This window comes from Caretta caretta, chromosome 8 (assembly GCF_965140235.1).
Source record: "Caretta caretta isolate rCarCar2 chromosome 8, rCarCar1.hap1, whole genome shotgun sequence".
Classification (NCBI taxonomy): Eukaryota; Metazoa; Chordata; order Testudines; family Cheloniidae; genus Caretta; species Caretta caretta.
Window position 1 is genome coordinate 6,677,068 of NC_134213.1, and position 25,811 is coordinate 6,702,878.

The following is a 25,811-nucleotide window of genomic DNA, read 5'->3' on the forward strand; positions in this document are numbered from 1 at the left end:
CACTGGCGCCTCCTGACAATGTGGGGAAAGGTTCTCTTTGGAAACTATTCTGCTGCAAGAGTCTTTCTTTTCTGCACCATTTTGCTCCGGTTCTTCATTCTTCTTTTATTTACCATTAACACTTCTGTGGTGCCTTTCGTTTGAGGATCTCAGAGCACTTTGCAAACATTAATTAATCTCTACAAAAGCCCTGTGAGTTCGGCTTTACTGTCACTGTTGTATAGATGGGGAAACTGAGGCATGGGGCAGGCATTGACCAGCATTTGCCTGTCACATGACAGAGCCACTGATCAGTCGCTCTCCCAATAAGCAACGGGATGCCTTCAGAAGCTGTGCAAGGGGAAGGATGCTCCAGGGGTTAGGGCACTAGCTTGGGACTCAGCAGACAGTGCTTCAACTTTCTGCTCTAGCACAGGCTTCCTGGTGACCCTGGGCAAGTCACTTCGTTTCTCTGTGCCTCAGTTCTCCATCTGTGAAACGGGGATAATAGCGCTGCTTTCCCTCGCATGGGGTGTTGTGAGGATAACTAGATTAAACACTGTGTCTGGTACTGCCATGCTGAGGGCCCTATAAGTAAGATGGATAGATAGATAGATCAGTACCCCCCCCTTGGAGGGAGTAAAACGTGTTTTGAATTCTAGGACTGATCTGGGCCTTTTCCATTCTTGTAAATGATGAGTCCTGGTTTGGAAAGCGCTTTCCTGCCTGACTCTCCAGAGGCTGTCAGGCCAATATCTGACCCACTGGGATGCCCTTCAGATGCCTCAGCCCAGAACAACCCCGCCATGATGGCACAAATTGTTCCATGGGCTGAATTCTTCCCCTGCACCAAGCCAGCAAGGCGGAGGAGGGAGTGCATTACGTGAAAATAATATATTTTAAAGTATAAAACAAAAAGTCTTTATTTTCTAAAGCCAGGGAGTCAAATTCTGCCCTGAAGAATGGTGCCACTCTGGAGCAAATCCAATTACTTCAATGCAGTCGCTGAGAGCTGGGGATTGTCAACAAAGTACAGGCTGCATTACAGCCCCCTGAGAGCTAAAACCCATGACTGGAGCATGAGGAGCAAAAAGCAATACCTTGGATGGCTCAGCTCAGATCAGCACCCATGTTGTATCTGCCTCTTGCAGCTCATCAGCGGCCAGCAAAGGCATTTTCTTCACTGGTAAAATGCCCATGTCGACGTCCCTTCTGCAATTTGTTACCCAGGGAGCTGGTGTCAGTGATCAGACTCTGTGTTACTTCTCCTCCCTCCTTTAGTACCCTGACGCTAGCCTGTGTGCGTTCCCCAGTCTGAGGACTTGGTCATCGGGTACCATGATGGGAGCAGGAACCTGGCAGAGGAATAGCCATGGCCTAGTGAGGAAAGCCTGGATGTGCAGCCCATGAAAAAGCCTCACCACTTTTTCCTGAGCACAGAAGCCAGGCCAGAGGCTGAGCAGGTGTCCAGTTTTGCAGTTGGAGGCATGCAAGCCAGGAAGCTGTCTTTCCCGAATGTCTTCATATCTTGGAGAACAGTGTTGTACCTTCAAGCTCTCACCAAGATCAAGAGTATGAGGAACGGTGCTCAATTGTAACAAGCCGTGCAATTTCTTTCAAGGAACAATCTGTACAACCGGCAACATACGATTTATCTAAAGTCCACTTAGCCTCTGAACTTTTGTTCTAGTTGCACAATAGGAGGCAAAAGAATAACAGCTTACGATGGGTGAGGGACACCAGCTACCTTTGCATCTCGTCTTGGTGTAAGGACATTATTTACCCAGCTGTCTGACAGCAGCAGTGTTCTCTTCAGGCTTCATAAATCTTCTGTCCTTGCTGAATCGGGGAACAATCAGGCGCTCTTGGGATGTTGAGGACCGGTAATACGGCAGTTGCAGCTTCCCGTGCTATGCATGGACATTCTTTAGAGGTTTCACAGGTAGGAAAGAATATTGCTGGTGTTTGAATGGAGAGAAAGGGATGGTGTTCACGAGATTATATAACAGAGAATGGAGAATCGAAGAAGTGGGGGTTCCTGAGAGTTACTGGGTTCATTTTAGCTCCCATAAGAAAGACTGGCCCAGTGGGTGCTAAACAAGGGGGTGGGAAAGCAGTTGTCAGTTCTGTGTCCTGTCTTCTCTTTAATAATTCACTGGGAGAAGGAGGAGCAAATCCCAGCATCATGCTGGGTGCCTCAACCAGTCAGCTGGTCTGGACCAGCCACAGCCCAGTTCACTTAGGGCTGCCAGGAGAGCTTTGTGCTTTTCAGGGTAGATTGAATAGGCGGGGAAGCTTTTGCCACATAGGTCAAGTAGGAGACAAGGGGATGGTCCAGTATTTAAGGAGCTTGTCTGGGACTTGAGCGATCTGAGTTCAGATCTTCCTACTCTTCCTGTGTGACCCAGTGCTAGTCATTTAGTTTCTCTGTGTCTCCATTCCCCACTGTACAACAGGGGTTATAGCTGTCTTTTGCTCTTTACACAACAAAGCATTGTGAAAAGACTGCACCAGCACACGTGGATCCCAAATAATAGTGTTTGCTAAATATACACAAACGGCCCAAGCCTAACTCCAGACACACGGCAGGCCTTTGGTGGTTCCTAAAACACAGAACATGGTGAGCACCAGCAGAGGGCTTACACACTATCTAAAGGGATATACCACCCTATTTCCTGGCCTCACAGGGCCATTGTGAGAATTACAGACCAAACATTAAAGATGGGGAAGTGTTCTAACACAACAGGACTGTGGACCAGCTAAATACCTTAGATAGACCAATATCTGGGGTGATATCCTGCCTACTGCAAACCTCCCATTGACTTCAATGACCTCAAGAGCCCACCCATTGCTCAGAGAGGGTCCAATCCAACATCCGTTGCCCAGTGAAGCCACTGGAAACTCGTGAACTGACATAACTGATTGGCTGGGGAGCTTGGGTAAGTGGGGGCTGGGGGAAGGGAGGGCCCAGGAGTGATCCTGCAGCATTATTCTGCAGCTGATTATTATTTACAGCGCCCACAAGCGTGCCTGGGGGTTGGGCTCTTTGTAGCAATGCTTGTGGCTGTAAAACTGGCCGGATGACCTCCAGCCAGAAGCAGAGAGAACACACCCCTTTGCTGGGCCTCTCACAGCTCTTGTGGAAGGAACTCATCTTCTTGCCAGCCCCGAAAGAAGAAAACTCAGCCATCTGGGTGTCGTTCCCAACCCCGGCACTTCGTTTCCCTGAAAGCTATTCTCAGCTGAGCCTCTTTATCTGCTGCTTTGCCTGGCCGTGTGACAGAAGCGCCCTGGCAGAGTCCAGCAGCTCAGGATGCGGGCACGTGGCAGGAGCTTGCTGCCTGAGCTTCCAGAACTAGCTGCTGTATGGCCCTCCTTCACTGCCCTGGCAACAACCTTTTGCCCTCACCTCCCTCTGCCGGCAGCTGCTTCTCAGTTACAGGCAAAGCCGCACAGCTCTCAAAAGATTACACTTCCCAATAAGAGAGAGAGAGAGAGAGAGTGAGAGGCAATTAGTGCTGACAACTCTCCCAAATTTATGGCATGAATGGATTCTGGAACCTGCTGCACGAGCTTTTGTTCCTGCCTGAGAGCACATACGAATATACAAGCCATACAAGCCTCCAGTTTCTCCCCAGATTTCTAATGAATTAATTGTGTGTGTCTCCCGCAACAATTCCCAATCTCTGCCCCCACCCCCAGCACACATCATTTCTCTTGCACACCCCCACCTTGCATATACACATGCGTATGCATAATCATGCATACTGCAGTCATGTCTCAGGAGAGCACCCAGTGAGTAAGCACCACAGACCAGCGACTTGAGCCCTGTGTGTCAAGGCCTGCTTATGCAATTGTGGGCATTGTCACTGAGTCAAAGAGTCTCACTCATTATCTGGCCTTGTTGGCAGTAGTAGATGAAGCAAAAGGGGAATATCAGATGTCTGACACAATTGACTGCTTCTCTTACTTCCTTACACGTGTTTGAATTGACTAGTATTGAATTGACTAGAATGGGGCCAGTCACTCCAGAGTTAAGAATGCCACTGAGTTTCCTTTGTGTATTTTAACCTTTTGTGTAATGATCAATGTGCCAGGTATGGCAGCAGACTCATTCATCACCACCTCGAAATGTCACCAAATAAATCATTTCAAGTGTCTAAAATGGTAAGAGGGATCGATGCCCAGAAAGAATTTTTCTATAAAATTTGAAGTGAATGGCATAAGGGGTTCCTGAATTATGTCACCCTACAAAGAGAAATTCCTTCAGCATCTCACAGGATCAGGTCCTTAATTAAGAGTGAAAATGCTATTTGTCCAATCAGGAATATGTAAAATTTGCATAGGTGTATTGTGCATGACCATAAACCACCATACAATTAAGGTTAGGAGATTCTAGATTTTTTCTGATCAGTGCTAAAATTGAACTGCTTGCTCTGGATGGATATCGTGTGCTTTGCTTCAGGCATTGCTCTGGGGCCAGAGTTAAAGTGATTTGTGTGCTTTGTCTGAGCAATGCAAACTATATTTCCAGGGCTTTTGACATTTGGGATTTTTCCTTGGCGCTGACATTCTTGAAAGATAACACACTATAATACTCGCTTATAGAACTCAAAAGAGTTATTGGACCACTGCAGGTAACAACTCCAGCACAACGGGCAGAGCTCAACCTTCCTACTAACCTCCACCTCCCAAATCAGATACAGCAACATAAATAACATAACAGACAACAACTTAACATTAAGATACAGATACAGCGCCATCTATTGGTGGAGGTGCTGCCATTACAATACAGGCCAACCATTGCTATGGGCCTGCTACCTTAGCTTCACCTTAACCAAGGTTTTTGTGTGGGCCTATAAAGAAGGAATGGCTTGGAGTCCAAGTATCAGGCATGATGCAAATGCTTGCAGGAAAATCCAGCTAAACAGAGTCCCCAAGGGCTGCTCCTGCACGGTTCCCTCCATGCAGCAGGGCTTGTTAGGTATTAGATGGAGGGCAACCAGGTCTTCCCTTGGCCTGTGTACATATGTGATGCCCCTGCACCATGCTCACTGCCAAGGGATAACAACGTGGCACCTGGGGGGGAGCAAGGCATTAAGTGGGATTTAAAAAAACAAGGGAAAGACGGCTAGTGTTTGTGTGTGGCCCTGCCATGATAAACAGCACTATAGGAGATGTACAGCAGCCTCCTTGAGAGGCGATGGCAGGAACAATAACCAGAACCGTGCCATGTGCTCTGCCAGAGGCAGTGATGTAGTGATGAGTGAAAGGGGCGGCTTCAAGAGTGGGGTTTGACATAGTGGGATGAGACAAGAGCCATGGGCAGGGAGCCTGATCCTGAACTCCCACCCTGCGAGCCTGCCAGCTAAAAGAGACACCGTTCCCAAGCCATTCACAGAACAATCCGTTCACCTGTCCCCCCATGGCCCCTGCTTGCCTCAGGATCTCCTGTCCCAGGGTCAAACTCTTCCCCGTGTTCGGTCGAATTCTTCTGTGCTCCTTGGTGGGAGCTGAAGTGCTGCTGAGGGGTCTGGGGAAAGGGGGAGTGAGCCAGTAATTAAGGATCAGTGTGATGGGGCATGTCGCACACTGGCAAATAAAGGGTTATCACAGAGCCTGAGGGCCCCACTGGCCTATTCTGTGGCATCTGGAGGGGAGAGAGCTAATTAAGGATTATACGCAGATGGGGAGATTCAGACTGGGTGGTTCTTATAAAGGGAGAGGGCTAGGGGAGACACCTATGTTGGAAGGAGGAGAGCCAGGAGATAGGAGGTCTCCTCTCTATGGGAAAAGGAACCATAGAGAAACCGTGGGGGTGGAGTTAGCCCCATGCTAGGCCTGGTGAAGGAGCCAAACCCATGGAGGCAGCCCTGTCGGTCGGTGTCCCAAGAGAAGGGCAAGGAACTGAGAAGACCTAAGGAGTCTCCTAGAGTAACTGCCAGATACTCGGGGAAGGGTCCAGAGATACTGCAAGAAGACTAGAGGTAGGGAGGTGCCCAGGGAGGCAGCAGTATGTCCAAAGGGGCAAATTTAGCAGCTTAACACAGGGTCCCTGGGCTGGAACCCAGAGTAGAGGGTGAGACTGGGCTCCCCTACCAGCCCCAAGGAAGGGCATAAAAGTGTGACACTATTCAACTCGGAATGGAGCTCAAGACTGAGTCCAGGGCAAGGGCTGCGGAGAAGCCCAAGAGAAGGACCTTTTGGGACCTTTGGATTGTTTAGCTGGACTTTTGTAGCCCTGGATGGGGATTGAACGTAAGTGGGACCTGGCCAGAGGCCAAGTCATCCAGAAGAAGTCCATGGCAGAACTAGGTCAGCTGACAAGATGGGGGGCTAGAATGAAAGGATCTCGGCAATGTCCCGACCAGCCACCAGGAGGTGCTAAAGTGATGAGTAAACCATGTCCAATCACCCTTCAGCGTTTCACTCTCTGTCTCACTGGGGTCTTAGAGCATCCCCCCATTTCCTTTAGAGATCCCACCATCCTTCTCATTGTCACCACATCCACATGCTCTCCAGCACAGACACCTCTTCACTCCTTTCCTGGGCGGGAGAACGGGGGGGGGGGGGGGGCGGAGGCAGCCCCCTTGGATCTTGACCAGATTCCCAGAGCAGTCCATCCCTTCTTGCCCTGACTGGTCCCTATTCTGTCATATGCGCAGCCCCTCCTCCATCGCCTCTGCCTCTGAAATGGATACAGAGGATCAAACCCTTAGCTCGCCTCAGTGAAGAGGTGTGGATTGGATTGACTGGGCACATTCACCAGGACTGGTGCAAGCTCAGGTCACCAGGATTTCCCCCTGCGGAGTCAGGCCTCTCTAGGCAGCCATTCTACCTGGGTATCCTTTGGTGTCGTCCTCATGCTCAGCCAGCTTTCCCCACGCTCCGACTGGCTGCAGCTACTGTCCGGGCGTCAGTCCTGGGAACATTTCCTCAGCCTAATGCTCTGGGACAGGTACCATTTCCCCAGCCTATGAACCTCAAGGGGTTGCTTTCCCTTTGAGAAAGTGCTGCAGTGACTCTAGTCCACACAACCTGCAATTCTATGGGTCTCACTGATGCTGAGATTAAAGGGGAAAAGAAAAGAAAGAGCCAGATTAAAACAGAGGAAATGGCCTGTTGCTCTGTCAAAGCTCATCTCAATGGGCACCAGCTGCGTCATGACAGCAAAAAAGCGAAAGCTCCTGCATCTAGAGTGCTCCTCCTCTGTCCCCAGCCCTTCGCTTTCTTAAAGTGTGTCTAAACGAAAACTTCACGCATGGCCCGTCTAGCCTGCCACGCGCTAGGTGCTCACGTGGACCCTGCTGCTGTGCCCTAAAACCTCCCTGGTGTGCTCTGATCTCCTCCCGTTTCAAAGTGGGGTAGAGCAAAGTGCACTAGAGAACGGAGTGTGCGGCAGCACGGGTCACATGGACACTCAGTGCGCAGTAGGCGCGTGTGGGGTAGATTTACACCTCAGCTCAAGTGTTCATTTAGATGAGCCTTTAGACCCAGTACATCTCAGACCCATTCACGGGTGTCCTGAAGGTAGTGGTCTAGTGGGTGGGGCCTTAGATTCTGTTCTTTGCTCTACCGCTGACCTGCAATGTGACTCTGGGCAAGTCACCTCCCTTCTCTGGTTCCCCTGCACTCCTTGTCTTGGTTAGATGGTGATCTCTTTGGGGCACTCTTACTCCGTGCTTGTATAGTGCCTGGATCTTGCTTAGGACCTCTAGGTGCTACAGTGATATAATAAATAACAATAAAATCCTCCTTCCTGCTCTCATGCACTGATTACGGCAGGATTTGGATTGGCCCTAAATTCATGGACCAGAGCCCATCCTCTGGTCATTTGTGGTGCAAAACCCCCAGTGAGCTCCAGAGGAGTAAAAGTTCTGCCTGGAGACTGGCTGCAGCATCAGGTTTCTTATTAGCAATCGCTGCTGGTAAGAGATATGAAGAATAGCATCCCACTTTGGTTTCCTTATAATCTTATAGGAAATAACCAGCCCTAGACTTGGCATCCTAGGCATACAGATGAGGCTTTCCCATTCTGTGACAGTAGTTATGATTTTGAAAACGTTTCCTGTCCTGAATCCGAACAAAAAGTTAAAATATCCAATCTTTGCAAACCAAAAATCTGGAGAAAAAAATAAACCAGTTCAGGTAAATCGAAACATTTCATGTCAATAACGTCTAGACATTGTCTTTTTGATTTTGACCTTTGTTAATATTCTCTGATTATATACGTTAACTTAAATTTCAAAACACAAAAAGTAGTTTTGAACTGAGAGATGGGAGCATTTGTTTCGGAAAATGTAGAACTGGGACAGTTGGAACATTTCTAAACTTCTTTTTTCAAAACCAGAAATTCATCAGAACTCCCCTTTTTTGTGAAAAGTTTTGGTATAGCCAAACTGGCATTTTCCGCCTAATAAAGTTTAGTTTAAATCCTCCCAGCTAGCTCACGTAGATATATCTTGACTGTCTTTAGAACTGGAGCTCTTTGGGGAGTGGCTCTGCTGGTATTCATGCACCTGGGATCATTACCTGAAAGCACAAAGGCCACTGCAGTTGTACGAACTATTTAGATGCTTCGTTCCCTTGATCATGAAGCAGAGGCAAGCAAGCCCAGCAACTCATGGCAAAGTGTGTGTGAATTTCAGGTTCGTTGCTGAGGCAGATTTGGCCTACGTGGATGGGAAATGCCACTTCGTTCCTCTGAGAAATACCATGAGAAGAAAGGACCTGGCTTTGACCTCTGGTACTACGCCAATGGCCAGGAAAAGGCCAAACGAGTGTTTGATTATTTTATGTAATCCTGGAGGGGTCTGAGGAGGGATTTCCAACTCTTTGCTCTAAATCAACCTAAATTTAATCCCCAATTGTCATGCTTAAAAAATGGACCACCCCGTCCATGCCCTCCCCTCTGCTAGCCTTTTGGGCTGTGTTTTTCCCATAACAAGCAGGGGTTTGCAGGCACTTGGCTGGAAATGTTTGCTCCAGGGCTGAAACTTCACTGCTGCGGGAGCAAGTCTTTCTTCTCCACTTTGGAACGTGGACAATACAATATGGCAAGCGGGGCGCTGATAAGGGCAGCCCAGCGAAATCAGCCCAGACAGGTGTTTTCTTTGCGCCTCTGTAAGACCAACCCAACGTTGTTATTCCTAACGTGATGTTTTATGGACCATCAGCAGAGCAAATGCTGGGGCTAGTTTGGAAACCGCAGGGTCAGCTCGTCTTGTTTGCTAGGCCCAGAATCACACAGCACCAGGACATGCGTCTTTATCAACACGTGGGGAAGGGAGATCAAAAGTACTGGATAGGTGAGCCAAGCTCCGTAGGTCCCAAACTCCGTCCCTCGCCCTCCAGGCTTATGAGGGCTGGAAGGACTGAAGAGGCAACATGCTCAGTCTCTATGGGTTACGTCTCCCCTGCTGTTAGCCTGAGCTAGCGTAGCCTTGGTGGAGCGTCCGCACTGCAATACGCTACCAGTGTCAGCCCCGTGTGACTGCATCCACAATGGTATTGTACTAGCCCACGGGCTGGGCTGGATTTCTAACGGGGTATCCCATGGTTCTTAGCGGTGCATTAACCTGGGCCACTCTACAAATTCATTTGCAGTGTATTGTGGGAGAAGCAGCCTGCCCTTCCTGGGCAGAAGTGCTCTGACTGACATCAAACCACAGTTTTACCAGAAGGCTGGGGTCAGCTTCTGGCCAACTGGCAGTACCGGAGAGGGCTTTCTTGGATGGCCTCTCTGCTCCAGTGCTGTGGAAGCGTAGCAGGAAATGGAGAGATGAGGTGGGTAAGGTAATGTGTATTATTGGGTCAACGTCTGTGGCTGGAAGAGACAAGCTCTTCCTCGGGTCTGTGCTGCTCAGAAGCCTTGTCTCTTCCAGCCACAGACGTTGACCCAGTAATACACATTACCTCACCCGCCTTGTCTCTCTACTGCCTGGGACCAACACAGCCACAGCACCACTGCAAATGGCGGAAAATGGAGCAGGCAAACATGGGGTTAAAATGCAGTGCTGAGGAAGGGAAGGGTTAGATAAGAAAGTACAGCCAGGGTGGATAAGCCTGGAGGACTACTGGTACTGGGGCTTGATTAGCCTGCATTCTCACTGCAAAGCAGGTGGGTTGCCAGCCCAGGCCGAAGGAAATCCCAAGTGCATGCCCATGTGTAAGGGGACTGTTCCCCCTTACTAACAGTCAGGGGGTGGAGTTTTTAGTTGCTAGCTCCCAGTACTGAAAAGGGGGAAGGGTTGATGGGGAATCAGGACCCTGAGACTGCCAGCCCCTAGGAACAATGGGGAGAGGCCAATGCTCCAGGTCAGCCTGAATGACAGGGCGGGCAGGCTAATCAAGGAGTCAGGAGGCCTGGGAGGTCCCCTCCGTCCTCCCTGTGAGCTGGATTTGCCTGGGTCAGACAGACAGAGTGGGGCCAAGCTAAGGAGAAAGTAGGGGCCCGAGCTGAGCTGGGGAGCAGAGCTGGGCCAGATCCAGAGGGACCAGAAAAGCAGCCCAGAGAGAGCAGACCCTGTCCTGGGAGCAGAGCTGCAGCCCCAAAGCCAGAGGCACAGCCCAGAGAGAGCAGACCTGTCCTGGGAGCAGAGCTGCCGCAACCAAAGCTAGCGGGGCCAGAAAAGCAGCCCAGGAAGCAGGTCAGTGCTGGGAGCAGAGTCACAGAAGCAGCCTGCAGAGCAGACCTGTCCTGGGAGCAGAGCTGCCACAACCAGAGCTAGTGGGGCCAGAAAAGCAGCCCAGGGAGCAGGTCAGTGCTGGGAGCAGAGTCACAGAAGCAGCCTGCAGAGCAGACCTGTCCTGGGAGCAGAGCTGCCGCAACCAGAGCTAGCGGGGCCAGAAAAGCAGCCCAGGGAGCAGGTCAGTGCTGGGAGCAGAGTCACAGAAGCAGCCTGCAGAGCAGACCTGTCCTGGGAGCAGAGCTGCCGCAACCAGAGCTAGCGGGGCCAGAAAAGCAGCCCAGGGAGCAGGTCAGTGCTGGGAGCAGAGTCACAGAAGCAGCCTGCAGAGCAGACCTGTCCTGGGAGCAGAGCTGCCGCAACCAGAGCTAGCGGGGCCAGAGAAGCAGCCCAGGGAGCTGGAGGCAGAGCAGCAGCAGCAGCAGCCGTGCAGAGACCGAGTGGTGGAGCTGGGGCTGGAGCAGTCCGGAGCTGGGTGCGGCGAGCAGCTGGGGAGAGCGAGGGGGACCCTGGGCAGTGGGCCCGGCACAGGGAGACGCCTCAGCCAAGAGGCTCTGCAGGCCAGGCTTGGATCGTAACCCCGACAGGGCGGGGGTGACACTGGGAAGAAGGGTCCTGCCACTTAGAGCCTGAGAGCGTGTGGCCACCACCAGAGCGAGTGTCCAACCCACAGCATCCCTACAGCACAGACAGGGCCTGAGAAGGGGCCTGGGACTTACCAGGAACAGACTGTGAACGGCCCTGATGTTCCAGAGACACTGTTTGTGATGTTCTCTGCCACAGAGCGGGTTGATGTGTTTCCTTTAACCTTTCCCATTTTTCCTTATTCTTTTTAAAATTAATTGTTGATTAAATAACTTGCACTTGCTTTAACTTATATGTAATGGTCAGTGGGTCAAAGAAGTGCCCAGTGCAGAGAGAGTACCCCGGAGTGTGGACACCCTAGCCCCTGTCCTAGGTGACCATAGCAGGGTTGGGGGTCGAGACCCCCAGGAATCCTGGGCCCAGCCTTGTTGGGGTTACGAGGACGCTGCCAGACAGGAGAGTGGAAGGGGAGTCCTCAAGGGCAGGGAGGCCACTGGGTAAAGGGAGTGGGAGTGAGGACTCAGATCCTTTCGCTAGCCCACTTCACCGGGGTAGTGCAGAAGCCAGGAAAGTTCCCCACAAGAGCGGGACTATTCCCCCGCTTACACATGCACTCAGCCATGCCTACTAGCTCAGGGTTCAAATCCCTCAAGCCCAGGAAAGGGCACTATGGGTAACACCTGGGCTAACTCCGCAGTGAAAACATACCCTTTGGGGAAGGGGAGCAATCTCTGATCGCTCTTGAGTGGCCATTGTTCACAGGCCCCAGAGGAAGCCATGTCCCACCCTCCGTGGTTAGAAGGAGGGGAACCTGCATGTGGGGCCTCTGATGGGCTAGCACGGGGGAATAGTGTGGTGGTGGAAGGGTAGATCCCAGAGGAGGTGCTTAGCCAGTCTCCCTCCAACAGCGACATATCACGGGGATGTCTCAGTCCGTGGCAGCCTCATTGGGGCCTGCAGAGCTTGCTTTCCAAGAGTCTTTCCTGGCTATCGGGGCAGCATGCTTGTCAGATATCTGTGCATCAGCCTCACTGAGCTGACAGACTGTAGCAAACTGGCCCTTAAAAACCTCTAAGGATGGAGATTCCACCACCTCCCTAGGTAACCCATTCCAGTGCTTCACCACCCTCCTAGTGAAACAGTTTTTCCTAATATCCAGCCGAGACCTCCCCCATTTAGGAGCTGGTCCAAAGCATACTGAGGTCAGTGGGAGTCTTTCCATTGGCTTCATTGGGCCATAAAAGTTTAGCTAGTGGAGTGAGAAGAGTTCAAGATAGGTTTCAGAGGAACAGCCGTGTTAGTCTGTATTCGCAAAAAGAAAAGGAGTACTTGTGGCACCTTAGAGACTAACCAATTTATTTGAGCATGAGCTTTCGTGAGCCACAGCTCACTTCATCAGGCTGAGGAGGGCTGGGGTGGGACTGCAGGAATATGTGTGAGGAGGAATCAGGGGAAAGCTTTGGACCTAGCTAGCAGCCACAGGATAGTCTTAACTGACTCCAGATGTGGCTTTCAGAAGGATCTGCCAGGCCTGCTGGAATGAGGCAGAGAGATAATAAAAGGAATGTAAGTTGAAGGGAGCCGGGGGAGGGCTGCAAACGATTTAGTGGCCCAGCAGAGGAGAGGAATTTCCTGTTCTTTTTTCCCCAGAAGAATACATTCCTGTACCCTTTCTAGGCCTTCAGCATCAGGAAGTGTCTGTGGTTCACAATGAGAAATGGGCTCAGAGAAGAGCCAGCTAGCCAGGGCCAAACAGAGACGGTGCTCGTCTCCAAAACACAACCGTCAGCAACACTTACTGCTCCTCCCCTACTTCCCACACGCCCAATCCTGACCGACAGCCCCCCGGAACTGTGTACACTGCTCTGCCCAGTGCACCTCAGGCCTGACCAGCAGCCCCCCAGGAGTCTAGTCTTCTGATCCACCCACGCACACTCTGCTAATGCCTTGCAAATAATCCTGCCTGCCTTCTGTAGAAAAGCGGTTCAGCGGTTAAGAGGAAGCTTGGAAATCCAACCCACCCACAAACAAAGTACAAGCCTGGGCAGCAAAGGCTTGTTTTGATAACTGAGAGCCCAGTTCTGAGTAAACAGCCACTCCCTGCAGAGCTGCGGACACAGCTGTAGCATGCTGTACTGAAGCGTAGCAGAGTAGCAGTGGGAGGGGACGCTGCATTTGTTCTCCCACCGCACAGTCTGGGAGTGCCCCATAACTACCTATGGCCAGGGCAGCTGGGAACACATGGCCAGAGGCCACAAAAGGAATCAAAGATGGTGGAGCAAGTCAAGAAGGCAAGGAGCAGGGCCCCTTCCAAGTGAGAGAGTGGAGGAGGCCCCAGCTGCAGCAGGATCAGCTGGAATGAGATGCAGCACTAAATGCAGGGGGAAGGAAAACAGATTTCTCCTGCTCTCAGAACTGTTGTCTTCAGCGGGTGCTGGGAAGGGCTCCCCCCGATCTGCTTTTCCCCAGCATGGCACTCTTTCAGAGCTGGTTTGGAAGCCCCTGTCAGAGGCCAGGTGGCACGATGGGCTGTGTGTTCTCTGGGAACATGCCTGTATCTCCTGAACAGTGTCCTCCGTGGCTAGGGACATCATGTTCCCTAGAGAGAAGCACAGTGTCTCTTGGGAAGCCTGTCCTCTAACAACCTGGGCTGCGTGTGGTCTGGGGCTGGAAGCATTTCCTGAGCTGTGTGTTTGCTGGGAGTAAACAAGTATTTCCTGGGCACTGTGTACTCTGCCAAAAAGAGGCACATGCTCTCCGGGGACAGGCACATTTCCTGAGCAGCACTTTCTTGTTCCTCTGGGGAGATTTAATCCAATCCCTCTCCTTCTCCACATGCTGAGCCCCTTCGCCCTGATACATCACCAACTGGTCATTCACAAAGAAACTCTATTAGCTCTTTCAATAATTGAATCTGCTGATGTTTTCTCGGGAATAATTGTTTCCTATGAATTTAGGACTAATCATACCCAGTTGTCCAAATACATTCCTTGACAAGAACTGAAGCTCTAGGTTTTAACTTTGTACGTTCATAATTTGGAGCCTGACCAGCGCGTGGCTTCCTCATTTACAAGAATATATAAAAAATATGGTGAGCTACTATAGATGTACTTGTCACGATCCCACAGCCAACAGCTCTTCTTTGGAAAGACGTCCATTCACAGCAGCAGGCTTTGGATCCAACCCTCAATGTCTTGCCATTGAAGTGTAGCAGCTCCAACATTTGGCTCCCATTTTCCTGGCCTGACAAAGTCACCGGTACAGAACACAACCTGGACTAAGGCCCCGGGCAGAGAGGCACGTTCAGCACGTTCTTGGTTAAACTCTTGTGGGACCGATCAAATGTGAAAGCGCGAAGAGGCAGGTTGCATGAGCGGGCACACGCATGCACCTGGATGGTGGAGAGTCCAGCTTTGATCTCATCATGGTTAGCCCTTTGGCATCAGACCCCTTTGGTTTCTGTGCAGAGCCTTACAACTCCCAGTTACCTGGAGAAGGCGAATAAAACCTCACCGAGAATTGTATTTCTTTAACCCTTTGACTGCTGAGCTTCCCACCTCCTGTGAACAACCCTGTGTTGCCAATGTAAACACAAGCTAGGCTGAACTGGTTGGGCCATCAGGCTGCCCAGGAAATGGTGCCTGATGGTGTGTCAGGCATGCCCGGTGTGCTCAGCAATGAAAGACAGCAGGGCCTGCGAGCGGTGCCGGGTGTGCCTGGCCATGCCATGAGCGAGCATCCTGTGATGTGCCAGGGGCATGCTGAATTGGGAGCACGGCTGGGTCTGCGGGCGGTGCTGACCCGCGGCACGCTGGGGATCACGGGCGCGGTTCCATGTCTCTTCATTGCAGCTATGTTGCTTTTACATCTGTGCCTGGACAGTTCTCACGCTCTCTCTGCCCCAGCCCATCCCCCCCGTCAAGCCTTGCACGCACACACACACACAGAGTGGAGAACTGGCCCCGCAAAGGCCTCTAGAATGACCAGGGATTAGTTTGGATTTACCATTGTTTCTAGTGGGGAATGCCATATCGTTGCTATGGTAACTCAGTAAATACCCAGTGTTACCATCATTTGGAGGCTTCCTTCACGGTAAGCAGGATGTTGATCTCGTCTCATTTAAGCAGCTGCCTCGCTCCCGTGGCCCAGATCACGAGCCACTGGGGCCGTGGCCCCAAGACCGTGTCAGAGCCTAGGTGGCATTTCCCAACGTTTAGTTCCCATTGCCCTTAGCCGCATGGAGAACAGACATGTTATGCCCAGGAATGGAAAGCTCAGACATTTCAAATCAAGGGGCCCACGGGATTAAGTAGCAGTGGGAAACACAGAAGATATTAAATCAAGGTCCTCTCTGCTCATTCCTGGTCCCTGTCCAGGTGGAAGTTAAGGATAACTCCAGCCTCCGGGCTAACAACGTGAGAGCTGTTGCTCATCATGTAATGGCAGTTGTGTTTCCCCTGTGCAGGCCTGGCCTAACTCATTACTTTGTAAACTAAAATGCTTTGAAACGCTCTATGGAAAGGAGAATACTCCAGCGCATGGAGCAGAGCAACTAGGAGTCAGGCCTGTAGGGTTCCGTTCCTGCCTCTGTCACTGACTTAGGACCTGATTCTCCATCGCCTTGTACCTCATGCTGTCATTCCCATGGTCTGAGCCCCCAGCCCTGCCTGTACTACCGCAAAGTCCCCAGGTGCCTTCAGCCCCAGCTCCTTATCAAGCTGCACTGGAAAGATGCTACCCAGCCTGAGACGATTCTGCCGAAAGAACATCAGCAGTGGAATGTACCTTTCCAAGCTGCATCACTGTATCGTCAGCATTTTTCTATCTCCAATTAGCTCCTCTGAGTGCAGAAACAGGGATGTAGGCAAAGGTTACAGCTTCCCACTGCCTCTCTGTGGTCTCAGAAACTTGCAAGCGTCCACCACTTTCCCACACCACAGCCTTACTCATCTTATGACTTAGCCCCGTCTCTGGTTTGCTCACGTAAAGCTGGTTTCAAACCCAAGATGTAAACAGAAGCCCTGCACCAAGAGCCGTGCTATGCTTCATGCAATGAGGTTGTGGTGGTCACAAGATGTCTAGGGAGAGGAGCGAGTTATACAGATCAGCCTGAAACTGAGAAACTAAAACCTCATGCTGCAGCACCCCAGCAAGCACGTGAGTCTGTCTGGTTTTTGTTAAGGGTTCTGTGGGATTTTATCTTGTCCATTTGTTTTCCATCTGACGCTATTTACTTTATTCAGCATATTCATCTCTCTTTTTGTAGAGGACCTACCTCTGTAATGTGATGCGCTGAGGACGTACACAGTATGTTACAGAGCACAGAATAAGAGATGGTCCATGCCTTGAGGAGCTCCCCATCTCACGCAGGAACAAAACCAGGGCCATGGCTCAGGACAGGCAGGGAGTGCAGGCAACGCTGCCAGTGAGGTCAGCGCGAGAAGGATTTATGGACCTAATAATGTCTTTAGCACGGATGGACGACATCCACACATGTAGAGTAAAGTCCATTTATTCCATGGATTGGTGCAATATCACAATTTATATGATGGTGATTTTGCTCACACATGTCCTATAAATACATTTATGTCGCGCTTTTCCTATGTACATTGCATTCACCCTCCTGTTCCTTTTTTTCCCCATAACTTTTTCTTGCAACTCAAAAAGTGCAAACTTGGCAGCTTAAGTTTTGAGTTTTAGTGTCTCTGAAAGCAACAGCCAGCGAGCAATGGCTGCAGCTAGGTACAGCTAGGCAGCCTTTCTACACATAGCTTTGCTAGTCCCGAGCTGCAGCACCCGCCCCTTACCTTTCCCCCACTATTCTGGTCTCAGGACGCAGCTCACGAACCCCTGTGAGTTTCCCCTGCTGTTCCGTGTCTGGGTCCAACACATAGTACAGTCAAAGCACTCCTGTCTTGAGTTTTCCCAGTCCTTGGCCTCCCTCTCCTGGGCACTGGCTGCTAACTGTACCATAGTACACAGAGCTTTTCTGCTGCACGGAAATACCCCCTGAGAACACGCAAACTCACTGCAGTGGTGCTTTAAGTGGATTGTGAGCTAGTTCTCCCAGTGAGAAGGGGGAGTGCACTGCCCTGCTAGCCCTAATGCATCCCTTTGCACTTACATACCTAGGCACCGTTTAGGAATGTTCTGTCTAAGCAGTCTCAGCTGTTACAGGTGAGGATAAAATAACCCTATGCTGCCTTCTAGCTTTGAGTCTATAACCTATATCCAGAGGGTGGAACCAATCCAGACTGGCTGCTGAGTACTAAGAGGGGCTCCCTTCTCCTTCTCCCCTCACTGCACTTTCTCTCTGTGCGCTGGCTTGGAATTTGTTAACCATTTCCTCCCCATCTTTGGGCGAGGAAGTGCAGAGGAGCTGCAACAGAACTATGGGGCTTGTGCTTGTTAAGGACATGGGGCGGGAGGGTCCTTCAGCACTGGTTTGCATCCAGCACGGCTTTACCCTCTGGCGGCTGGTGAGGGTCTGTGTACCATGAGCCCAGCTCCCAGTGCCCGGGTGTCCCTGTCACACAGAGCACCACAGTAACGGACTCCATGTTGGCAATCTCTGGAGAGAGGTCAAGGGCTGAATGGACCACCCAGACTGAACTGGCCCGCAGCCCTGGAATAGGGGCCTCCCTAGAGCAGGGTGGAGGCATATTGCAACCTGGGACTGATCCTGGCTGGACCCTGTCAAAGGGCACCAATCTAGCCCTTTCATTACAACGATATTAAGAAACCAGAACAAGGTGACAGGCCCAGAAAGGGGGTGACTGGCTGCCTGGGGGTGATGCCGTGTCACTCCCAAGAGCTGTTAGCCAAAGGGCCTTCCTCTGAAACCCAACACCTAGTACATTTCTGGGACAATTACACCAAATGCCTGCAACACAGCAAGACTGACATGGCTGCGATTGGCCCCCTCGCCGTGCTAACGATGTTGATACAGTCCCATGGCCTTGCAAACCCAGAAGCCAAATGCACCCCCGTTTTTGCCACCTTACACGGATCCCCTCCCCCCAAGCCAAATAAATTACTTCCACTGAACCCCACTTCCCTTCCTTGTTCTTCTCCTGTGGCTGGGGGAGCTTGGGGCATGGAGACGGGAGATCCCAGCTGTGAGGAGCCAGAGGTCACCAGCCCCTGCCCTCGCAGCGAGGGAGAGCGGCACGTCGTGAGTCGCTCAACGTCCAAAGCCACCGCATCTGGAAACCATTTTGACAGCTTTGCTCTCAGAAGTTGAACATTTCCTTTGCGGCCCCTGGCCTGCAGCTTCTCTGTTATTTCCGAGTAGCTCACTAGGTAAATACGAGGGGGCCATTTTGATTGGAGTGCATGAGATGAAGCCCAGACAGGGGCTTTCTGGGCCGCTGCACTCACTGAGGGGGACTCACCCATCCAGACTCCAGAAGAAGCTTTGTCACCAGTCGGAGTGGGTGACTAACCTAGCTCCCTTGGGTGCATTTGGGTGACACAGGGATTTCGGGTCCCAGGAGTATCAGCCTGTGCTTCCTGCCATGTCCTGGCCGGCATGGCTCAGGGAGCTGCCTGCTTCGCCCACTGTCTTTTTCTCCAGCGTGGTCTGAGGGAGGCCACCTCGGCCCTGGGCTCTGTTCTCACACGACCCCGTTGCGTATGGGGTGAGTCCGCACCCTGTAGATGATGACAGCCATGGCTGGGCACAGCACCATGGACGTCATGACAAGGATGGTGGCCAGGATGATCAGCACAATGACCCAGATGTCCAGGATGTGCTTGGGGATGGCAGACATGGTGGGATTTGGGCTGCTTGTGCCTTCCATACTCCTCCTCTCTGCCAAAAAAAAGAAAGAGTTACGGATAAAGCAGGGCACAGAACAGCACAGTCCAGAAAAGACCAAATAGTTATATATTCCATCTCTTCCTCCCCACTCACCCCATGCCTTCCCCCTTCCCTCTCCTCCACGGTTCCCCCTATCCTACCCCCTCCTCATCTTCCCCATCCCATCTCTAACCCCCTCCCTCTTCTCATTTACCCCTGGCACTACAGAATGGCCAACTGTCTCTTTCCATCTCACTCCTGGCCTTTCCCAACCTAGGCTGAAAATACAACTTTCCTCCCCTGGCCTCTCAGGTCACATTAAGGTCTCAGCCTCCTCCATCCCGCCCTTTGCTCTTTTATTCTTGACAGCAGTAGAGCAGGGCCACAAACAGGCTAAATGGCCTTTTGGGTGAGATTTTCAAACCCTACCCTGCATGTCTGGAGCTTCTCTGGTGCTGCTGGCTAATGTATTTGGAAATCCTGCTTCAGTTTTAAACTTTTACAAACTTCAGTGCATCAAGGTACCTCCTTGGCACAGTGTATTACTTTTGCAGGCATCTGTATTTTGCAGCACGCTGTGCAATGCAGAAATGGCAGAAATGTAAACCCATGAACTCACATTTCAAACAAAGAAGCTTGGTTTGATGCTTAGAGAAGGGGGCTGGGTGCCAGGAGCCTTATTTCCATCTCTTCCATTGACTTGCTGTGTGTCACTGACTAAGTACCTTACATACTGTGTATATACATATATAATAAATGTATGTAACCCCATTTACCCGCTGATAAGTGGCCCTAGCAAAGCCGCTGTGAGGAGGCCCAGCGTATGCAAGGCTTGGATAAAAGCCGCTGTAAAAATACTAATTGTTAATTATTTATTATTATATGACTTGAGACAACGAAGCAGTGACCCGGGCATTCTAGCCAGTTATACCGTGATGTGTGGGTTGCTGAGGAGTGGAAATCTTTGAAATTAGTGAGAAGAAGAGCTCGGTGTAGCTCGAAAGCTTGTCTCTTTCACCAACAGAAGTTGGGCCAGTAAAAGATTTTACCTCACCCATCTTGTCTCTCTAATATCCCGGGACCAAAATGGCTACAACAACCCTGCACAGGAGAAATGCAGCATCTGATTACCGCAATATCAGTGTATATACTGTTTTAGGCTGGAAGTTTCAAATGAGACGAGGGGAGTTAGGTGCCTAAATCCACCATACATTCAATGGAAGTTGGATACCTAATTCCTCTAAGCACTTTAGAAAATTGCAGATTTAAACTCAAGGCCCTGGCTGCCAGTGTCACGTCTGTTTGCACTGGGGATTAGGGATGGAATGTCCAACTGACGTACTCCATCCTAGATCTACTTTTCTAGCTTCTCTGCTGGATTCTGACAACACCGGGCTGTAGGATTCATGCCGTGGCATCATCCACTGGATTCTGCTGCCCTTGAGGCATCTCTCTTCCCATAATTGTGGCTTTCTGAGTCATGGAGTTAATAGTTTAATTACCAGAAAATTGTCAGAGGACACCATCAGGTAGGACTGATGGGCTGTGGTTTATCTTTCTGGTCTTTTATCCACCCCCGCACTATCTGCTCCTCTTTCATGTCTTTCCAGTCAACTCCAGGGTGTGCTAGTCTGCAGAGCAAACCTCCCTCTGCCTCCCCCTTCCTTCTGCAGAGCTTTCTCAGAGCTGAGCCCACGGTCTGGGTGTTATCTTGTTCCCAGAGCTTAGTGGAGCAGTGCGACAATCTCTCTCTTAGGTCCTTATCTGGCCCCCATCATCATTGCATGTGAGCACCTCACACTCTTTTAATGCATTTATCCTCACACACCCCTGTGAGGTAGGGCAGTGCTACATTTCCCATTTGACTGATGGGAAACTGAGATACTGATCAGCTAAATGACTCACCCAAGGTCACACAGAGAGTCTGTGGCGGAGAAGGGAATTGAACATGGGCCTCCCAGTTCCTAGGTTAGAGTCCTAAACATTGGACAGCCCTTCCTTTCTAAAAGGGAGGGTCAGGGGGGAAGGACATTCAAAGTAGGGCCTGGCAAACCTTTGTTTAAACAGAACCAAACATGACAAAGACCTGTCTCTGAGGTTCTCGGACCCATCTGCTTATGAACAATCAAGGTGTGACGGAGTGAGCAGAGCTGATTGTAATTAAATCCTGAGGGATGTAGGTGACATTTGTTGGTGTAAGGGCTTTTACGCCAGCTAGACTGGTCTTCTGGCAGGGGACTGAGTCACTGGCTCTGCTTCTGGTCCCCCCAGGAACCCTCATCCTTCCCCATAGAGCTGGGGGTAATGAGTGACCAGGAAGGGGAGAGATATGTCTTTCCCAAGCTCTGAGCAAAAACATTTCCCTGGATGAGCCCTGGGCCCAGACCAGGCTTCACCCACTCATGCATCACACACCTGTTTACGAAAGATGTGTCTGGAAGGAGGACTGGTTGAAATTGGCATGCGAGTGATGCAGGTCCATGCATTTCCATGTGGCAGGGGAGAGGCCTCCTGATGTCATCAGCAGGTTCAGGCGTGTTTCAAGGCAAGAATTCGCTGGCCCATTTCAACTGACGTTAAAAGCTACTCTTCCAGCGTAGTGGGGGCTTCGGTCAGCAAAGACGACCTACTCTATGCCCCGGCCCACCCAGAAATGCAGGGGGGACTGAGTCAAAAAACAGACCTCTGGGAAGAACAAGCTTCTAGTTGTGCAGCAGAAGAAAGTTACCTTGGTCAAGGTGTAGATCTAGTAACCCCAAGGATGACAAATGGTGCACACACTTAGGGGCTGATCCTGCAATCCTTACTCATGTGAGTGGTCCCGGGGAAGTCCGTAGTCCCAAAGAGGTGCTTAGAGGCTATGGCGGTGGACATTCTAAGTAGGTATCAGCCTGGGAGAAAATGTATTTCCTCTTTTGCAGCCTCAGTGATGTGCCTTGTCCATCTCAGATGGCCCAGAGACACAGCTCTGTTTCTCCTCCCCCTAGAGGGGACACTTAGAGTCCATCCCAGGTCAGCACTGAAAACTTGTTCTGTTTGAGGTGCGTGGATGAAATGCACAAGCTGATCTCCCTCTCCAGTGCACGTGCTAGTAAATGTTGGCCACCTCAGGCAATCCCAGGGAGAGAGCAGGATGGAATTATTTTGGCCCAAGCTCTAAATGGATCATAGAATCATAGATTTTAAGGTCAGAGGGGACCACTATGATCATCTAGTCTGACCTTCTGCACAATGCAGGCCACAGAATCTCACCCACCCACTCCTGTAACAAACCCCTAACCTATGTCTGTGCTATTGAAGTCCTCAAATTGTGGTTTAAAGACTTCAAGGTGCAGAGAATCCTCCAGCAAGTGACCCGTGCCCCACGCTGCAAAGGAAGGCGAAACCCCCCCCAGGGCCTCTGCCAATTTGCTCTAGAGGAAAATTCCTTCCTGACCCCAAATATGGTGATCAGCTAAACCCTGAGCATGTGGGCAGGACTCACCAGCCAGAATCCCATGAAAATATTCTCTGTAGTAACTTAGATCCCACCCCATCTAACATCCCATCACAGGCCATTGGGCCTATTTACCGCTAATAGTCAAAGATCAATTAATTGCCAAAATTAGGTTATTTCCATTCCCAGCACTATAAATATGGCATGTGCACCTGCCGGCACAAACACCCTCATGGAGCCCTGGATGGCGCCCTGCATGCTAGTCACTCTGGAGCTTTATCTCTAGTGCTGATCAGCAAGTACTTCCACTATTTGCAGGAGATTGTGTCACACTCATACCAGCAAAGGTAGCGCAGGAGGAACCAAGATGTCAAGCCTCAAGGGCCCTGCAGATAAAAGCCCTAATCTCAGCTAATGCTGGCTGCGGATGTTAGGTCAAGGCTCATGCAGATTCAAAGGTCAGGCTGCACCCACAGCAGAGCCTTGAAAGCATGTCTTAAAACCTGGGCTGTTTATGCAACCACCGTGCCTGGTAATTGGTGCAGGACAGCACATTCACCCTCTGCGACATGAATGCTCATTAGTGCTACGAAGACTCTGAAGACCCCACCAGCACTCTGCTTAGGATCACAGAGGTTAAAGATGGATGAGGCCTCGAAGGTCATCCAGTCCCTGTCCTCTGTCACTGCTTGGGGCTCAAGACCAAGATTCAGTGGCACTGTATTTGTGTCCGAACTGCCTCAGTACTGATCTGCCCATAATGTAGCTTTATGATTTGCCAAAGGAAACACCCCATAGGAGAGCAGGACTCAATTTCTGAAAATGGCGCTTGTGGCAAAAATGCATACTCAGTGGAGCACCTAACGTGTGCAGTTCCTGCAACCAGGCATGCAGCTGTGGTCATGTGCGTGCAAATGGACACACAGACATCTAGATGGTCATCTGTAGGTGCATTTACCGTGATCCCATGCACACGTATGGTGATGGTGGATGCTAATTAGGCTCCAATTTGGCCAGGCTTAATTATGAAAATGTTATAGATTAAGTGGCACCGAGCAGGGTAAATCCCTGTGCTGTCATCTTTGGAGATCTGGGTTTGAAACTTAGCCTGCAGCAGGTTAAAAAAGGTATCGAAGGTTGGTGGCCTTAGTTTAGTGCCCACTAGATGGGTATCAACATCACCACTCGAAACAACACGTGGCACAACTGTGTGCTCCGCACTGGAATAACAAGGAGTGTTGCACCTTACAACTGAGATGCATAGGCAGAGGCTGAGAGAGGTGAAAGGTTTGGGGCAGGTTAGAATAAACGTCCATTGCCAGAATGGGACACTTGCATTGGATGCCTGATTCCAGCCAGCGCTGCCAGACCCTCGCTCTCCTGGGCACTGAATCTCATCCCAGTTTATAAAAAATTAAATGTCACCAGAGAGGAAGCAACCTGCACTTAGGACCAGATGTTCCTCTCCCTTCCCCTTTGTCTGGGGTGAGGGCAGGGCCCGAATGGGAGAGGGCTCAGGGCAGCTTCCTACATTCTGTAGCAGTTCTGATTAGCAAGGTTTTGCACCATCATACTCACCCACTCCCGATCTCAGCCCTAGGAAGCCACATGTCAGAGGGTCTATTCCCCACCTCCTGGGCGTCTCTCCTATCATTATCCAATATTTTGCTCTCATTCTCCCAGGAGGTAGCCTGGCATCCCAGCTGGGCTGTATAACAAACCCTGAGCTCCGTAACTACACACGACAAGGAGACTTTTCTTTTCAATTCTTTAACCTTAAACTTCTGTTAATGAATTCCCCCCCCCCACCCCCCAATTTAGAGAAGTATCTGAGGAACATTGCAGGCTGGGCTTATTCTAACTCCACAAAGGAAAGGTGGCAATTGCTGACACTGCCCTTTTTGTGGAACAGGTCTGTAACCAGTTTTACTGCTAGCTGCTCGAATGTCAGAAAGAATTCTATCCACAGGGAGCTAATTTCCGAGTGGTCATATGTCTTCCCCCCCCTCCAGCGCTAACACCAAAGCACTTACGCCAGGGACAGCGAGGAGAGCTGCTCTCATGGCAGAAGGCTGAGAGATCTCGGTGCCAAAGCAGCCATCATCCAATGTCATATCATGGCCAGCAACCCTGGTCTGAAATAAACCTACAGCAAAGGGAATAGACTAGATTCTGATTTCATTTATGCTGGTGTCAATCAATCACTTACTCCACGGACGTGTGAAAGTGAATGAGGATCCAGCCCAGGCAGGTTAAGGCTGCTGCAGGAACAGGAGCAGCGACTTTCTTAACTTTTGAACATTCATCTATAATCATCTTTCAAAGATGGTTCAGGAATAAATTAGTCACTTTTACTGAAGCATAGGGGGGACTATCTGACATGGAGGCGTATGGGGGAGCTAAGGATTGAGTTGCTACGAAAAGCTCCTGTTCACCCTTTAGCTCTGTCTCTTCAGTGATTCGGATCAGAGACAGGGAGGGCGGGAGGGAGGGATAGTCAAAAGGGGAAACTCAGTGACCGCAGAATGAGGCAAAAGCAAAATGTGATGATAAACAGGGAAGACATGGACACACAGAAGAGATGAGAAAATCACACGTGGCCCCTCACTGTTGGTGGCTAAAGATCTCAGCAACAGCACACATGCACCCGTGCTTTTCCTTTCTAGCATGAGTTGTGTTTTCAGAAGGCAGGACTGGGCTAAGGGACCAGGAAATAAGACCCTGTCAAGATACTCTACTTGGGAGATTAATCAGATCCTCCTGCACTTGAGCATGTTTGAAATTCAGGGGCCAAATCCAAATTTTGGACCTGAAGATCATCTCTAAGAATGACAGGTTTCAGAGTAGCAGCCGTGTTAGTCTGTATTCGCAAAAAGAAAAGGAGTACTTGTGGCACCTTAGAGACTAACAAATTTATTTGAGCATGAGCTTTCGTGAGCTACAGCTCACTTCATCGGATGCATTCAGTGGAAAACACTGTATTTTCCATTGAATGCATCCGATGAAGTGAGCTGTAGCTCACGAAAGCTTACGCTCAAATAAATTTGTTAGTCTCTAAGGTGCCACAAGTCCTCCTTTTCTCTAAGAATGCGACACTGCTGTGCTTAAAAGCTAATGAAAGAAAGAGCTAATAGTTACCTGCTGGCGTCCTGGCAGCTCGGTGACTAGGAGACTCCTTGGGAAGAAGAGGAGAGAGACTCAGACCATCTTCCAAGGTAGCTAGCAGACAACTTTCCAAGCCACCACGCTGAACCAACACGCTGGCTCGTAATTCTCTGTGTAAGAGAGGAAGATCGGTCCAGCCCTTCTGAGTCTTGACTCC

At 50.5% G+C, this 25,811-nt stretch overlaps 1 protein-coding gene across 2 annotated transcripts; it reads right to left on the reverse strand.

Moving 5' to 3' along the window:
* Window positions 1-16,748: 16,748 nt before the first annotated feature.
* On the reverse strand, window positions 16,749-25,760 carry SMIM3 (small integral membrane protein 3). Of its 2 annotated transcripts, XM_075131246.1 has the most exons (3): window positions 25,628-25,702; window positions 21,469-21,944; window positions 16,749-19,065 (listed from the first exon to the last, which is right to left on the reverse strand). In XM_075131246.1, the coding sequence occupies exon 3, from the start codon at window positions 19,052-19,054 to the stop codon at window positions 18,869-18,871; it is 186 nt and encodes a 61-aa protein (XP_074987347.1). In that variant the 5' UTR covers window positions 19,055-19,065; window positions 21,469-21,944; window positions 25,628-25,702; the 3' UTR covers window positions 16,749-18,868. The 2 variants fall into 2 exon arrangements, with proteins under 2 accessions (XP_074987347.1, XP_048717640.1); XM_048861683.2 differs by lacking the exon at window positions 21,469-21,944 and having other exon boundaries at window positions 25,628-25,760.
* Between the last annotated feature and the right edge of the window lie 51 nt (window positions 25,761-25,811).

Bases quoted from the DNA above. Each gene is read 5' to 3' on its own strand.
- SMIM3 (XM_048861683.2), bottom strand. From the start codon at position 19,054: ATGGAAGGCACAAGCAGCCCAAATCCCACCATGTCTGCCATCCCCAAG.